This window comes from Lycium barbarum, chromosome 4 (genome assembly GCF_019175385.1).
Source record: "Lycium barbarum isolate Lr01 chromosome 4, ASM1917538v2, whole genome shotgun sequence".
In the NCBI taxonomy this organism is placed as follows: Eukaryota; Viridiplantae; Streptophyta; class Magnoliopsida; order Solanales; family Solanaceae; genus Lycium; species Lycium barbarum.
The window spans coordinates 8,754,498-8,772,493 of NC_083340.1; the positions used below are offsets into that span (position 1 = coordinate 8,754,498).

Below are 17,996 nucleotides of genomic sequence, written 5' to 3' on the forward strand. Positions count from 1 at the left end.
TAAAAATAAAAAAGAATATAAAAATTACCCACTGGAAGTTGAATGTTTTTCAGAAGGTGTGACTTTTGTGTTAGAAAATATAATTAAGTGATTTTGGTGAAATAAAGTGATAGTTGTGTGGCTTTTGTGTTAGAAAACATAGTTACGTGACTTTGGTGAAAAAAAGTAACAGTTATGTGACTTTTGTGTTAGAAAATATAGTTAAGTGACTTTAGTGAAAAAAAGTGATAGTTAAGTGACCATTCATGAAATTTACCCTGTATATATATTTCAAAAACATATACATAAAATGCTTGTTTAAAAAAGACCAAATAGCTGCGTATAAAATAAAGATCAAATTTGGAGGACAAGATATCTTTAAAATCACTTGGAAGAGTGAGAATAAATTCATTGTATTAAAAATTAAAAATAAAAAGCCTTTCCAGCTTCCCGACCAACACGAAGAAAAAAAAAAAGAATTACAGCATTAGGAAAAGCCCATGATTAATTAAGGTAAAAAAGAAACTATTGGTTCCATTTAAATAGGCAATTAAGTGAAGTTTGACTAGTCTAATGATTAATTAAGATCAGCCCATGATGAGACAGATAAGTGAAGTTTGACTAGTCTAATGTTAGTCTAAAATGTCAAGAATATATCTACTTCTAGATCTCTTCACTAACAAAGATTTGTTCCTTTTTTAATTTTATCTATATAAAATTCCATCATCCTGTAGCAAATATCTCCCCCTGAAAAATATATAAAAATCAGTGGACAAAGAAAAGAAATAAAAAGTAAGAAGATTTTTGGTGAGCTCTCGTAAGAATTGATTTGGAATATTAATTAATGATTATTAAACGACAAATATGTCGAAAACAGAAGCACAAAAAAGAGAAAGAACAAAGAATAAACCGGTTATGGAAACAGTTAATTTGATCCCCCACTCTTTTTCTTTCTTTCTTTTTTTTTTTTTTTTTTTTGGCAAACACTTTTGGAGAACAGCTTAGAGGAATTTGTTCTTAGGGTGGTTGAGTTGTCAGATCATGACCTTTTTTAAAGGTCGATTACAGCAAATGTACTTCCATATGACTGACCATTTAAAAAATTATTTAACTAGATACTATCATATAATTCAAAAGTGAAATTGGCATTATTTTAGCAAAAAGAAACAGCTTTTTGTCGTAATTTTGAGAGCTAGGGGTAATGGACCTAGTGGCCAAAATCATTTCCAAGCTTCGAGGGCTGTCTCTTGCTTGACTTAATTGCTTGACTTAATCTATATCTATATTCTATATGTATAATAAGACTAGATATAAATAAGGTAATATAATACTTCTCTATAGCCATCATTTCTATTTATCTTCTTTCTCAATTTTTTGACCTTTTTTTTTTCTATTTTTCATCTATAAAAAAATACAAAAGTCACATCCTAAATAATTACTTCTACGTTACTCAATTACTTGCAATTACTCAATACTAATCCCCATTTATTGTGTTTGAACCCGTTGAATACCTACTGTTATCATTATTATAATCTTTAACACCAAATATGTCACCCAAGAATCACATTCAAATAGTCATCTATCTTCTCCCTTCACCAATGTTTTAACGCCAGTAAGTCCCTTTGGTATCCTCTTTCTTTTTTTTTTTGGTGGTTCTTTATCATTTTGTAAATTTTTAGTCTAGAATATTATTACTTTGGATGTAATTCTACTTAACTTATTTTATTTTTGGTAATTCATTGATCTTGTATTTCTTTAATTCGTCATGTAATTTAATTTACCATATTATATTTTTTGGTGATTGGTTGATATATGTTTTTTAATTAATGGTGTTCTCTTCTTCTTTCGTTTCTTTTGACCTAGAAGTGGAAGATTAAAGAGCAATGCTGAATCTCAAGAGAAAGCTTTATTATCTACTGCTACAACTGATCCAAAATCGCATTTGATGAAAATTATATTTGGATTTGAGAAATAACTTCAAAATATTTGAAGACAATTCTGTCATGACTCAAGCTTTCAATCAAGGAGTTGTTCCAATTGAAAACATTGTTATATTTGATGCTTGTCATTAATATTAATGATAATGCTTCTTTTGATGTGTTTTTAACATATTAGAGTCACTATCAATTAGTAAGACTAGGAGTAACTTAACATAAATAATCAAGAGCATAATGTTGTGTATGTATGTTATGGCCATTGTGAAATAAAAATAAAAATATACCAACTTATTATAGTTTTTTATTCTCACTTCTTTGAAGTTCTCTTCATGCTAATCCTGAATCAACAACACTTTAATATTTGTCTTATTTTTTATTGATTTACTTGGGTTGTAGCTTTAAAATTTGAGTACAAGAATGAGGAGATGCACACGGAGCTAAAGACTGCAGCAATAGTCAAATAGTCGGAGAAAACAAAGATTGTGAATTAATTAAAGTTAGAACAAGGATTTGGCGACTTTGATTGCCGGAAGCAATTAAAAAGCTGCTAGAACATTTTGATCTCTATCAACGATTTGTTAAGGATATGGTAGAATTTTCTAAAATATATATTAGGAATATCATGTATGCTTCCCTAATTATTAATATTTTGTTAAGTGATTTTATATGTAAAGCACAAAGTATAAGCTTTAATTCCACTCTCTTTATATCTTTCATATTATTGTATAGAATTGGTGTTCTATGCTTATTGCATATTTAAATTTATTTCATCTATCTTGGTAAATATTTAAAATAGAAGATCATTATTTCAATGAGCGCACGAAGCGCGGACAAATGTACTAGTTTGTATATATAATCTTGGATTATTGATAAGTTGTGAAACCCATTTTTTTTTTTTTTTTTGTTCTCTTTTAATTAGTTGGCTTTTCATTTCTTTAAATTAAAGATCAAGGAGAGAGAGAGATCACGCACTACAAAAAAATGTGAATTTCCAAACGCATAGTTCGTTGAAAATTGGCTCATCGTTATGGAAATTTCAATAAAAAGTCCGTCAAAAACATTTTCGACTAGTAGGAAAAAATAACAAATGGCGAATGTTTATGAATTTGTTTATGCATGCCATTACTTGCTTAGCCCAAAAAGGGAAAATATTGAGGATACCAATAGAGTTTTACACTCAATATGTAGGGTGGCCTTAAGACACTAACAACTTTTTATGTGCAAGCACGTTCATTTCTCCCATAATAACTATAAGTAAAATGACTGATATTTCATTCTTAGTGCAGAAACAATGATACATAACAACGTGCCAGCAACAAAACAAAGTGCAGGTGAAACTTAGTATAGCATAGTATAATATACATTTACGAGAAATTAATATACAACTAAAATCATTTTTGAAAAGAAAAAAAAAATTAGAAAATAGAAACTTTATTACACCAACTTCCAGATGGGAAACAACTCAGTAAGCACTAAGAATAGGCCCCCACAGCACCATATGTCCTCTATCTATGAGGCATTTTTCATCTAAGTTCAGTTATATTACACCTACCAAAAAAAAAAAAAAAAGATGAAAAAATAAAAATGCACCCACCCCCACATCAATTCAAGATTCATATCATTTCAAGAAAATGTGTCCCTCCAGCATAACATGTGCTTAGCCATTCCATCAATCCTTTTAAGTCCAGCAGAGAGAACCTTTTATTGTTGCTGTTCCCACGGACCATCTTCCAAATTCTCACGTCTTTCTTTCTTCATGCAAGCCAAAAATAAATAAAAGTTGTACAAAGTTCTTGTTAAGTAATAGGGTAGGGGCTACTACACATATAAATTAGGTGCACCCGCTAATAATTGGGAATTTTTCTAGGGTAGTCGATCAATGTGTGACTAACAATGAACGATTTCCTCAAAATATCACAAAAAAAACTATGTATTGCTACTATGACTAGTTCTCACCCACCATGCATTCATCGTCATTGATCGACTAGCTTAAACTTTATGCTAGCTATCAGTCTACCACAACTCTCCTCTTTTATCTAAATTATCGACAACAAAGCTCGTACATGCAGGATTTTCCCCCTTTCTTTATGATAAATTCCTTAAAATATCACAACAACAATTACATCTCAATCCCAAGTAAGTTGAAGTCGAATATATGATTATTTCGCACTGCCCACTTCTCTCATATTGAGGATTCATCATAATTAACTAGTTTTATACTAGATGTCAATCTACCGCAACTCTCCTCCTTTATCCAAATTTAGGATCAACAATGTTGGCAAGCTCATACCTGCGAGATTTTTCTCCTTTATGATATTTTTCTCAAAATATAACAAAGGGGAAAATGAACAAATAGTTTCCATGTTAATTTCTCCTTCTTGTTTAATTGATCAACCTTTCTAGTGATTGTGATTGCAAAAGTTAAAGACATCGACCATGTGGACAAGACTAGCATAATGGTCCTATCCTGCATTATGTGTGACTTCCATAAAAGTGTGATTTCATGCGTTTAATTTAGTTTGTTGAAGCACTAAGTTTAGGTAACATGTCCCTTTTCCAAGTCCGTTCAAACCTTGTACTTAACTATTAAAGTGTCTCTTCAGTTCACAGCAAGAATCTAACAACCAATTAATCTTTACAACTTATGAGATCAGAGTACTACGTTTGGTGCTTCACCAAACAGGTCCAGTACTGAATCAATTATTATTGCATCATGCTATATATAATCATAACAACTAGCCAACACCAAAAAAAAAAAAAAAAAAAAAAAAAGAACACAAACAAATTACTATTTACAAAAAGCTAATCTAACTATTACAAATTTGGCTTTTAATTTGGATCTGCTCCCAGATAATATGTTCTATGCTCAATAAAATAATGATAAGAATTCATATAGCATGGCTACATGCAGGTCATTGCTTGAGGGCTGCCCGGTGCAATACATGGATCTTCAGCGAACCCAACACCGCGGCTGATATTTTTTCTAAATATGGTTGTACTAATAATGCAACTACTGCAATTATACTTGGATCCTTCTTTTCTCCTCCCTCGCCCCCCACCCCCACCCCCAACTACTTCGAAACCCAAGGGAGGGAGAGGTTAATGTATAATTAAATTCCATGGAACTAGCTGGTTGCATTTACTCAAAATGTACTGCAAATAGTTAAGTCATGTGACAGAGGATTAGTATTTGGGATTTGAAGTGATGAACTTTTCTTAATGTTGAAGCAACTATTGCATATACTTTTACTGTCAGTTGTAGTATTTAGGTTTTATATTTCATCATACCACAGGTCAGCATTTATTGAAAGAATGGATCCAGTCTTGAAATTAGAGGAAATTGTCAAGAATTCGTACATTTCATCTTGAACAAATGGAAAATCGCATTTCTTGTGCTTTGTTGTTGGATATGTCCCTTTTTGGGTTAAAAGCATCTTTATGTAAGTATTTTACCCTCCCCTCACATTGTTTTGACACATTACTTACCCCTCTGGTTTTATCATAAATTTTTGCCGGTTGTTCCTTTGGGACAAATATTTAGTAAATAACTCTCTTTTTAGGTCACAATTTAAAGATCTCTGCTGAGTAAACTGAAAAATATTATGTGAAAACATTAGTTCATGATCTCAATATTTGTAGATACTAGACGACAATTTAATTTTTTTATTTATTTACCTTTCCAAAGGTAGGGTAAGGCCGAGGTACACTCTACCTTCTCAGACCACACTTGTTATTGTGGGCTATATTTGTGGGCTAAATTATTCTACAATGGTTTATTTTTTATTTTTTTTTTTTATTATTATTATTATGTAGTAGCAACAAGCTACCCATGCACCATACCTACAGATGCAATTGACATCTTTTGAATCGAATTTGAGTCCTGAGACGCTTGGTCCGTTAACCACTAAGCCAATTCTCCATTCACTTTATTTGAAAACGTAATATCTCAATTTTGAGTTTCAATTAAAATTTTCTAGTTTGTTTCATCTTGTGAGTTTGCGATATATTACTAAATTAAATAGGTATTCATCTTCTAGCTAATAATTTTAAAGCTTTAGTACATGTTCTTAGAATAAACATTAAACGGTTTTCTACCCCGTTGGCTTGTACATAAAACTCGTTGACTCTTTTACTTTGTTATTGCATGTATATGAAGTTTATGTTTTGATGAAAATACTAATAATAGATATTTAATAATAAGAATCCTTCTCATTCTTCTTACAGGACAATGATACTCTCAAGAACGTATCAAATAAGAGTTCCGTAATCTAATTACTCATGAATCTGGGACTTCACATCACCAATATCAAGTAGAAATGAAGCATAATCTTCATCGAAAGCCTAAACAGTAATTAAGGTGCAGTGTACTATCTAAATATAATACTTTCTTTTAGAACGGTGAAGTTATGCAAGACGCTGGCAGCCTACCAATACATAACTTTGAAAAGTAAAAGCCGTACTATGTTTTTAAGGTAAAGCAATTAATCATAGTTAGCGTAAGATATATGAGCGGGAAAAATATTTTCCTCTCTCTTAGTTGCGGTTCTACCATGTTGTCACGACATGATAAACAAAATCCTCATGAACAAGAAAAATATAGATTTATGATTTTGTAATATGATCCAATAGTGGTTAATTTTCTGTGTTGCCAAAAGGGCAATGAGAAGAAAGATCCCAGGACAATGGTTCGTAAGTTCAATTATTAGTTTTCCAGAGTTTTAATTCTGTCGGTGGATGTCGTTTATATTAATTTGTGACGAAATTAACCATTAAATGTTATACATATACCTCATCTAACAAAATAAATATATTTTAAAAATTTGTTGGAACAACAAAAGAGGATGTTAAGCAAGAAGTTCAATACCCTGCATGTTTAATTCTTTGCTGAATTTTGGTAGTCCTTAATCAAGTTACCCTCGATTTTACCGAATTAGAAAATAGACATAATATTACTCTTAGTAGTTAAGTAAATTAGTCTACGAAATGTAGATTAAAGTTAAACACATCTGTTTCAGAGAAAAACATTTGCAAAACAAAACAGAAAGAAAAAAGATATTAAATTATTGTTCCACTCCGTAAACAGTGTAGCCTCACGTTCATGAGCCCACAAAAACATGTTTTAAAACAAACTCCACGAATTAAAACCATCTCTGGGCAGTAAGCACCATCAGAAAAAAAAAAAAAAAAAAAAAAAGCAGAGACAAAAACAGAACAAACACAAGATAAAGCACCACGTCAAGCCCAATAGCAAAAAAAATAAAAATAAAAAATAAAAAACTGTTCTCCGGCACTATTTGTTAATTTCACATCTCAAAGTAGTTGATTTTTTTTTCACAAGTACACGTGTCAAAATAACTGTGCGTACCAAAGCTTAGTAGAAAGTGAGCACGTGGCATTCTATTTGATGTTTGTTTAACGTTTTTTCTTCTACCTTATCTAAATGCACTATAGTGGTAATGATAGAAATGTTGAGTCAAAGAGATAAAGTTTTCATCCTGCCAGAGGGATTTTATTGATTGTAAAAGCAGTGTCCTGTATCACCGCTGGAATCGTACGGATTGCCTAAATTTCCCTGCACAAATGCCAGTCCTTATTTTGGTTGTTTAGAAGCTTTCTTATCAGTCCACGTATACTACTATTCCATAAATACCCTTTTATTCTGCCGAAAGATCTTTCCTCCTATTATATGTACATAAATGGTGTTTGAACAAAAAACAATGTTTAAATTATTACTCCTAGTAATTTAAACTTATAATATTATATTATACTAGTACTGATTGTTGAAGAAAATATCAAAAAATAAATTTTATTTTTGCTAAACTGGAGATCAAGTTTGCTCCTACCAAATTTAATTTCGTGATTTTGCGACATAGGGTACTCAGTTTACCAATCAGATGCTTCTAATTACATCCACACATTGAAATTGGAAGGCAAATCTTGATTTTTTTCAACTGGATACGCGACAAATGAGTCGTCTCTCATGTCAATAAAATCACCGCCCCACAAGTTCTCTACATTTTATGTAGAATCTCACCTCTGGCTGAATGTATTTCCAGAGGGAAAGAGGTTCATACATTTACCATCTTCAAACGAATCTTTACGTTGATGTTACACATAACAACAACAACATACTTGTCTAAAAAAAGTAAGGTAAGATGCACGCAGACTTTATTCCTACCTTTTTGGGTCAGAGAGGTTGATTCCAAAATATACTTGGCTCAAATGTTACCCATGCAATATCTTTTTTCATATCGGAGAAATACCCTGTAGGCCTTTGGCCCGATTTCGATTGGCGCACAGGCTCGACGCTACAGAGTATGAGCCCCCACACCCACCCCAAAACTATCAAGTTCGAATCAGTGACGTGCATCTTACTGGCAAAAGTTACATATTGCATAGGGAGGAACACACAGGGCACAAAAGTAAAAGACTGGCATATAACAAAGAAAACAGGAAACACAATTAGAGTACCATAATAACAAGAGATAAGACACTATTACCCCGAACTTTGACCGCAGTGGCTACAACACACCTTACCTTTTCAGGGATTTTATTACCTCTTAACTTTTTTAAAACGAAATAGTTAAACTGGATATAGGATATATACTCTCTTATGGGAGATTAGCATACACTCTCCTTGCCACATGTATATTTAGTTGTATTCTATTTATTTTAATTTGTTTCGCTTACGTGGTAAAAATAAAATTTTCTTTTAAAAAATGAAAAATGGATATTTAAAAAAAAAATCTGAAAATTTGATTTTCCCAAAACCCGTGTCTTTTTTTTAAAAAAATATGATTCTTTTAAAATATGGAAAACTGGATTTTTTTTTAAAAAGTGTCTTAAAAAATCTAGATTTTCATGCTTTCATTTTTTTTAGGACACTTCTATTTTTCAAATAAAATTTGAATTATTTTTAATTTTTTTTTGGAAAAAGTGATTTTTCTTGTCAAAATGTGAAAAAACTGAATTTTTATTTTTTTTTGAAAAATCTAATTATTTTTTGAAAATGTGGAAAACCCCTTTTTTAAAACTAAATCTGCAAAACTAGATTTTTTTTTTCATATGTATAAAAAAATAATCAGCTTCCACATTTAAAAAAAAATCAGTTTAGAAAAAAACTTTAAGCTTTAATAATAATTAATTAGATGTAATTAAATATGAAGTATTTAATTAAAAAATGGCACGAGTCAGATTTTATGATTCTCTCTCTACCAAAGAGAGGGAAATACACTCTTCTTGCCACGTCAGCGCTTAGGGTGATAATTATTCCGTTTTAAAAAAATTCAAGAGGATAATAGAACCCCTAAAAGATAAGGTGTACCGTAGCAATTTTGGCCAAAGTTCAGGAGGATAACAGTGTATTGCCCCTAATAACAAAGAAAAGAAGAAGAAAAGAAACCCCCGTGGGAGCAAAACTGCAAAAGCCCCTCGTGTGTGTGTGTGTGTGTCATTGCTTTGTGGGGTTAAAAAAACTTTAAAAGTAGTATGACAGTGGTGGATCTACTCTCTTTCTTTTCCTTCCAACTGCAGACACATACTTCTCATCCATGTCAGTCCCTTCCTATGACTATTTCTACACTAAAATCCCCCCTGCTCCTCATCATATCTATTCCCCTGTTCAATATTTTACATCCAGTGTAAACATTGACAAAAAATATACTACTCCATTATTCAAGAAGAATTCACAGAGACAGATATATCTATTTCAACTGATGACCATATATTAGTGCGGTATATCTTTTGCTTTCTTGAGGCGTGTACCTTTCTCCTTTTGCCCTGTTTCAGGAATGACTAAAATACACATCTAGTCTAGCAATTACAATGGACAGATACTAAATTTAACAGGAACAAACAGGCCCAAAAAAAAATTGTCACACGTGTCGCTCTCACAGTGTATGTTCTACTGCAGGCCCTGAATTACTCACACACAGAAAAGCAGAGTGTCTGAAATTGAGTAATCACTGTACAACTTCCTAGAGTTCAACCTTGTCTCATTATCAAACTAAGCCACAATATTTGACCAAGCCTAGATTCCATCTGTCATTTTCTAAAGTTGCATCAAGCCACCAAGTAACATTCATTTAGGTAACATTCATCTGAGAACCACTTGTTTTAAGGCTTGACGGGCAGAGTAATAGTAAAGGTGTATGCAAACTAGTTCGGACACTACCTGTTATCCAGAAAAAATTACAATTCAAAACAAAGCACACAAGTTTTACGTGCATTTCTGATATGTATCCTTGGCATATATCATTATACACTGATTTGGGTGAAAGGAAGAAGGGAGATCCCAGAGGCAGGTAATGCATATATTTTACCTTTCGGTGCTCTTACAAGTTTCTTGTTCTTCAGTTCCATGCACCAATGGTAATATAGAAGCAGAGATGTCCATGCTAAGGCGAAGCTGGTCAGTGAACTTTTAGCTAGTATTATGAAAAAATCAGAAGGGACGGAAGTTTCAAATAATGATAGTAAACCAGGCTACTTTTGACTAACTCAGCATGATTAATAGCAGGATAAACATCTAGGAGGAGTGAGTTTGTGGCAGGACCACCACATGGATATGTTGTAGAAAAGTTTATGGATAACAACAAATGGAATGCTATCTTTGGAGGGACACAGACTGTAATGCTCCTAGCTTATCATCAAAGTTTCACTGAAAGTAAACATGACAGGACCACATATAGTTCTGCAGAGCAACGTGATAATAATAAAATTGCTACAGAAAATCAATCATGATTCATGTGAACACAAAAATCAGACAATAACAATAATGAGACACTTCACTGAAGGACAATTAGGTGAAAGATTCTGTTCTATGGAGGGCTGCCCCAGATGTCACTTCAACTATGAAAAGGAAGAATTATGTTCATTTATGTCTTCCATGTTGTATAATGTAAAAGATAAAATTCCATATCAATGTCAGATGTGCCACCCACGAAAATCCAAATTAATTCGAAATTTCAGAGTAATTAGCAACGCTAGAGTAGTAGAGGAACTCAGGACATCTAAATCAAGAGGGAGCAACAAAAATTCCAAGCAAGGATTTCACTTGCATGCATGATGAAAGATGTATGAATCTCCATAGCCTCAGAAACTTCCAGAAATCAAGAACAAAAAGCAATACATTATATGACAACATCACATGTTTCGTGAAGCAACCAACCCAAGTAGAAATTCCAAGACAGTGAATGTGCAAGAGACTGGAAGGTAAATATTTTACAAACTTGATGGGCAGCCCAGTGCACTAAGCTCCCGCTATGCGTGTGGTACGAGGAAGGGCCGAACTACAAGGATCAATTGTATGCAACTTTACCCTGCATTTCTGCAAGAGGTTGTTTCCACAGCTCGAACCCATGACTTCCTAGTCACATGACAGCAACTTTGCCAGTTATGCTAACACTCCCCTTCACTTTTTACAAACTTGATGAGAACAAACAAAACATTCACACGGGAACCAAAAGGAGATGGTCAATAACATAGGCCAAACATTGGACCATATAAAAGAGCTGCAAACACCAACATGTGTTTAACTTAATGTCACTAGTCAACCAACAATATAAGAATGGAGCCCAAGTGTGCTCTACGGTCAAGCTAATGGATTTTTTTTTTTTTTTTTACACAGCTAAATTTCAGCTAATAGGATTTTCCGAGGCAAGATTTCATAAGTATCTGTAGTTGTTTCAATTTCTTATAGTTTGAACTTTCGGAATAATCCTCAGTTCATAAATAGAAAACTTTTTTCCTGAGTTGATTATTTATAACCAAACATCCCCAAGAATAAAGATAGTTTGACATATCCATACAAGGAATAGACAAATGTTTCATGTCTAGTGGCATAGCATCATGAACTTAACCATAGATAATTGTCAATCAGAAATGACATTCAGTCTACATAAAAGTCATTGCGCTTGGGGCGATGACGCAGCCAGTGAGGTTCTAACCGAGGCACGTCTATAGCAGGTTGATACTATTTCCAGTCTACATAAAGGTCAGGCATCATTACCCTTGGACTCAAACTTCAATGAACATGAACCGCTGATCCTGTTAAGAAACTTTGGGGACAACATAAGATTTAAGTGTTTGAGCTAAGAAAATATCTGAATTCTAGGAAAAATATACTCCCACTATTTCAGTTTATGTAACTCAATTTCCTTTTTAATTTGTTCCAGTTTAAGTCACCCCTTTCTAAATTTGAAAATAATTTAACTTAAACTTCCTATTTACCCTTAATGTAAGCTTTCATAGCCACACAAATGCTATGGTATGTTCAATACCAAAAGTTTCAAACGTCTTATAGCCACACAAATGTTGTGGCAAGTTAAGACCACAAATTTCAAAAGTATTCCTTTCTTGCGTAAACTCCATGCCCAGTCAAATAGGTTCACATATATTGAAACGAGGTAATTTAAAAAAAAAAAAAGTAGGAAAAGCATAATATTTACACCTTTCCTTCTCATCAGATCTGAAAATTCCATGAGATTTAGGTCTACCTCATCCCAATTTCGCACCTTCAATCAGATACCAACAGTCCATGGGGCTTGAAGCACTGTCATGTATCTAAGTGGGCTTTCTATCACCTTTATAATGTCCAAAAGCCTATATACTCATTCCCAAACTTTCATCATACGATTTATACGTTTTATACCACAACAGCTCATATAATATTGATTATCTCCTTTGGATTTATATATCGCCACTAAGACACTCTTTTTCCACTGATTTTGTTGAACCGCTCCACCTCTCCAATAAACTTCCAAAAGTTTACAGGAATACCAAAACGCTTTTCTAATCATCACAACTTTTCACGGCATCTCTTTACGTCATTAAAATTATTTGTAGTTCGAGCAGATGTGTAAAATTTTACAGGAATACCAGAAGGCTTTTCTAACCATCATAATTTTTCACGGCATCTCTTTACTTCATTAATTAATCGGTAGTTCGAGCAGATGTGCCCTTAGTGTGCATTCCTTCCACAATTGATTGAATAAAAAGAATAGAAAGAATGAGATGGCAATAACTTAGCTTTTCGAAAAGAGAAAGGAAGAATTACTATGGAAGTTGAACTTTTAGTTACTCCAAGTTTGGGTAGAAATGTAAGTGAAATATCTTTCAGCAAAATTTGTTAGAATTTCCACAATCCCTAACCATTTAGAAGAAAAATTGTACATAATATGAACGTCTACAGGGATAGACTCCAACGTAAGAACATAAGTGCAGACCTTTCTGCTCCTTGTCACTCCTTATAAGTTTGAATGGACAACCTTCCCTTTTCCCTCTCTCAATCAGAACATATCAGAACATACCACAACTAGAGGCAAAACAATTACCAATATAACAAGGAGATGACCCCAGGATATAACAGAGTATTATAGTGACAGGTTTAATAGGTTTATACAAGCCCTTATTATCTTAGATATTGTTTTTAAGACCCTAAGTTGATAATAACTTTTCAATACCCACAGGAAAGCACAAGAATAAAAGAAGAGAAGTTCCTCACTCTATCGACTGAGTCGCTTTTCCATGATAGCTAAAAGCCTAAAACCTACGAGAACTACATTTAATTACTAGAACTCGTTGCTCTGACCTAAACCAGTCATAGAGTTATGTTAGATGGACCGCTTAGTTTTTACATCAACAATGACAACAAATAAGGAATAAAAGCTTACAACTTTGTCTTCTGAAGAATGAGCTTAATGCCACATAATTGAAAATCCAAGACACAAACATCCCTTCTCCAACAACACACCAACAACAACATCAAACACGAAATGCCATCCAAGTAGAACCCTAGATAACGAAGTCGTTGCAGCCCATCCGATCACCAACCACAGCAAAGCATAATAAAACAAAATCAACTACTCTTCGGCCTCAATACCTAATTAATCGGGGCCGGTTATAAGAATCTATCTATCCATTTCGATCTTTGAACCCGTGTCATTCTAATACTCAACAATTTGTCGTTTTTAACACATTAAAGCATTTAGAGAGCTAGCTATTGAAACAAATTTCATTCATATAACGAATACATAATAAAGCTTACAACTTTGTGAAGAATGAGGTCAATGCAACATAATTGAAAATCCAAAACACAAGCATCCCTTCTCCAACACCCAACAACACACCAACAACAACATCGAAAACGAAATGCCGTCCAAGTAGAACCCTAGAAAACGACGTCGTCGCAGCCCATCCAATCACAATAAGCATCAAATAATCCACAAATAAATCATACTTAAGCTGAACCAAGACATCCTTAACGAAATCAGACTTAAGATAAAAGAGTGTAGCAATCATTGAAACCCTAGATGAATGCCCACTAGGAAAAGACCAATGGTCAACAGAAAAGGAAACAAACATGTTCTTATTGTAAACGGGTCGGGGCCTCCGAATAAGGTGTTTTAATGGTCCGATTACGATTAGGTCAAGGATTCCACCTAAGAGTAAGTTAATTAGGAAAATGTTGTTGGAATTAGTGTTGTTGTTGGAGAAAGCGAGAGGGTAGAGGAGTAATGAGAGGATTATAGGGAAGAACAGGAAGCCGTCACCGGAGATTTCTAGGGTTTTGAGGAAGTAGTATGGCAGGATTGGCTGTGTTAGGGTGTAGATACGGTGGGAGATTGCGGTGTCCAAATCGATCATGCGGCGGAGGAACGACGGTGGCGGCAGTGACTTGGATTTCATTGTTTCAGTTTGTGGAGCAGAAATTAACTGACTTTTTTCAGTTATGTGGAAATGTCAAAAATTCGTTAAAATTGAAGCCCAGAGGCACGGATTGTCCTTCATAGCCGCTGGTATTTAATTTTTACCCCTCAAATTGCGTCTTTCAGAGTGAGTATTTTGCCTTGCGATTTTTTTTTAAATTTTTGATTGAGCTGGTGTTTGAACTCGGAATCCATGAATTTTTAGGCGAAGAGCAAAAATTAAAGATCAGCAATTTGAGGGACAAAAATTAAAGACCAACAATTTAAGGGGCAAAAATTAAACACCACCCCCGAATAAGGACTATCGTGCAAATTCACAAAACTAAGGCCTAACTTTCTTCAAACCTTGCCTTACAATTTTTTTTTTTTATTGAGACAGGGTTCAAACTCGTAACCTCGGGGTATTTTCGGTCACTTTTTTAGGCGAAAGAAAAAAAATTAAAGACCAGCAATTTGAGGGCCAAAAATTAAAGACAGACAATCCAAGCAAAAAAAAAAATGGATGTAAATTCGTTAAAATCGAAGCCCAATAGTGAGTAATCCAATTCGTAGCTTTGGCCCACTGCCGAGACTAATATTAACGGGCACAAAAGGTTTATATATAGGAATTAGGAATATAATCTATTTGGTGAGTACATATAATGTCCATTTAAATGTTGGTATGGACATAAATCAAAAAACTTATTCAAAACTCTAGGTCACCTTAAACTAATTACTAGTCCAGATCAACTCAGAAGAGAGTTTCCTAACAAAAAGAAAAAAAACACCAAACACATGGTTTTGAATGTATGACATAATTTACTAATTTATTGTACAATTCTTTGTTTTTTAGCAACTTTAGATCAGAAAATTTAGAAAAATAAACACATAAAAGAGTGATTTTGAGTCGAACATATTTATTTACGATTAACTTCTCAACTTATTTTGACCCAAGCAGCTCAAATTTTGGGTACATTAGAATGGTTTGAATCAAAAATGGGGTCGTGACCCAACTAGTTCATACGATTCTTATTATCTTTATTAAGTAGGCAAATTTACCGTGTCCTTAATAGCTTTGACAAATAAGAAGAGCTGGTTAAAAGAAAATTTGACAACAATACTAAAAGAAGATCTGGATGAGGTGAAAATCTCTTGTAGACTCAAGTCTTTCTAGGATAACAAAAATGTAGTAGTACTCACATCAAACGGGCTGATCCATAATCAAGTCCAAAAGTTAGTAACAATCACAAGGAAATAATGGAAAGCCCAAAAATTGTCAACACATATTTATAGTGAATTTTTTGCCATTTGTTTCTTTTTGAGACAAGTTTATTATTAAGTAAAAGACCTTTTTTTTATTACTTATGAATCTTTTAGATCAACAACAACAACAACCCAGTGAAATCCCACATCGTGGGGTCTGGGGAGGGTAGAGTGTACGCAGACCTTACTCCTACCAAGGTAGGACGGCTGTTTCCGAAAGACCCTCCGCTCAATAAAAGCATAAATCTTTTAGATCATGGTCTAAAAATCCATTTTCAGCAAAACAAACAATTAGACCGAATCTAACTTTGTCTGTTAAGATATTTTATTCAATGTTGTATTTGCACAACTTCCAAAAAAAGGGATAATATCCAAACGGTGGTCTAAAAAAGGACATTCGCATAAATCAGCCTATTTTATATCCATCTATTCTTCTCTTTTGAGACGTTTCCTAAAACTACATGAGCTGAAAAATACTTTCAGGTTTATGGTCAGAAGCAAAATGATTAGAGTTGATCATTAGGCTGTCCCAAAGAGAAAATGTTTAATCTCCCACTAACAGAAAAATAAAACTGTGAGAGAAATCAAACAATAGTTGTAATGATTTGTTGACTATAAGAAACAAATACACCACATGGTATCAATAATTCCCTATGTAACTTCAGAATGTGGAAACATTTGTTCGTGCCAACAAAAAATCCTAAAGGAAAAATAATAATATTCGAAACGGCTCAGGTGATGATTATTTTTTCTCATTATAGGCAAATGACAAGGCCAACAATCAAATAGTTTCTTCAGATTTTGCAGAGTATGTAAGATCTTACACTTTCTGAAAAGAAAAAGCCACTTTTTCTTTGATCCAATATCTAACAATTTTCTAAAGTTTTCAAACTTGTCGACACTTTAATCATGTTGTTGAAAATAATCACATTCCGGAATGTCTTTGTTTATTTTGCACACGATTATTTATCAAGTCTACAGAGTTTTCAAACTTTTAGACACTAAATCATTTTGTCGAAAATAACCCCGGCTCGTTCTGGAATTTAATTTCTTTTTTATATTGGACACTAGTATAATAGTATTACATAGCAACGTATTGGAATAGGAGAAAAAAAAAAAAGGAAGTGTTTTAAATATGGTTCTCACTTCTCAGACCTCTTTAGAGATGTAAATGGAATACACATTGGATATGAAATGGTTATATACTTGCATTTGATATGTGCTCACTCTTTTTTTAACTTCCACGTTGGTGAATAGATAAATTAAGATTGGAAGGGTTGTGATTTAAATTTGTGATAGCCGATGGAACTTGGCAGTTGAACTGGAAAAGGGGTTCCTGAAGCTTGCGTTAGGCAAATCCGACATCAGATTAGGAGAAATAAGTTAAAGCTAACTAAGGTCATAAAATGGTACGTACGTTCATGATTCAAACTGTTGATACACATTTTGGATTAAGCTTGAGGGTGCTAAATCGTGAAGTCAAAAGTCTTGAGGCAGCTTATACAGGGTCGGGCCAAAGCAGATGGTACCCAGTTGGGTCTAGGCTATTACGAAACTTAATGATACTATATATATATATGAGCAGACACTTTTGTGTTTGGTGATAAAAGTCATTTTGTAGTGTTTGGTTACCTGAAAAAATTACTTCCAGTGCCGGCTCAATGAGGAGGCAAATAAAGAAATTGCCTTAGGCCTCCCAAAATTATTGTTTTGTAGTATATGATTATATATCATAAAAGACATTATTAATAAAAGATTTTGTGATAGAGGGTTTTAAGATAATTTTAAGATAAGTAACTCAAATTTCACAACCACACACACACACACACACACATATATATATATATATATATATATATATATATATATAAATGACTAATTTGATGACGATATCGATTAAAAAAGATTTTCAAAAAAGTCTTTTGTAGTATTTTTTTAGAACTGATTATTTTAATTTGAAGTACATAATTGTTAATGAAAAAAATTATTTTATGAACAAACATAAGACCTCTTATTATGGTTTGACTTTAGGCCACAAATTACGTTGAGCCGCCCCTGATTACTTCTCTCACTTATCATTTTCCTTCCCACTCTCTTAACTTTTAATTTGAATTCACTTGGTCCAATCAAT

The 17,996-nt window shown here is 33.2% G+C and overlaps 1 protein-coding gene and 1 pseudogene across 2 annotated transcripts; one reads left to right on the forward strand and one right to left on the reverse strand.

Annotated features, from left to right (window-relative positions):
• Positions 1–9,557: 9,557 nt before the first annotated feature.
• LOC132635100 (probable lipid phosphate phosphatase beta) lies at positions 9,558–14,716 on the reverse strand. Of its 2 annotated transcripts, XR_009580431.1 has the most exons (3): positions 13,963–14,716; positions 10,238–11,283; positions 9,558–10,089 (listed from the first exon to the last, which is right to left on the reverse strand). XR_009580431.1 is itself a non-coding variant. In XM_060351332.1 (2 exons), exons 1-2 carry the CDS (start codon positions 14,601–14,603, stop codon positions 11,232–11,234), a joined length of 693 nt encoding a protein of 230 aa, XP_060207315.1. In that variant the 5' UTR covers positions 14,604–14,716; the 3' UTR covers positions 9,558–11,231. The 2 variants fall into 2 exon arrangements, 1 of the variants encoding a protein (XP_060207315.1); XM_060351332.1 differs by having other exon boundaries at positions 9,558–11,283.
• Positions 11,821–12,003, forward strand: LOC132638859 (U4 spliceosomal RNA; annotated as a pseudogene).
• Positions 14,717–17,996: the final 3,280 nt, after the last annotated feature.

What these genes read in the sequence shown, in the direction of transcription:
- LOC132635100 (XM_060351332.1), bottom strand. Translation starts at nt 14,603, where the DNA reads ATGAAATCCAAGTCACTGCCGCCACCGTCGTTCCTCCGCCGCATGATC. An exon ending in ACCTCATTCTTCACAAAGTT is followed by an intron (nt 11,284 to 13,962) that starts GTAAGCTTTATT and finishes TCATGTGACTAG; the next exon opens with GAAGTCATGGGTTCGAGCTG.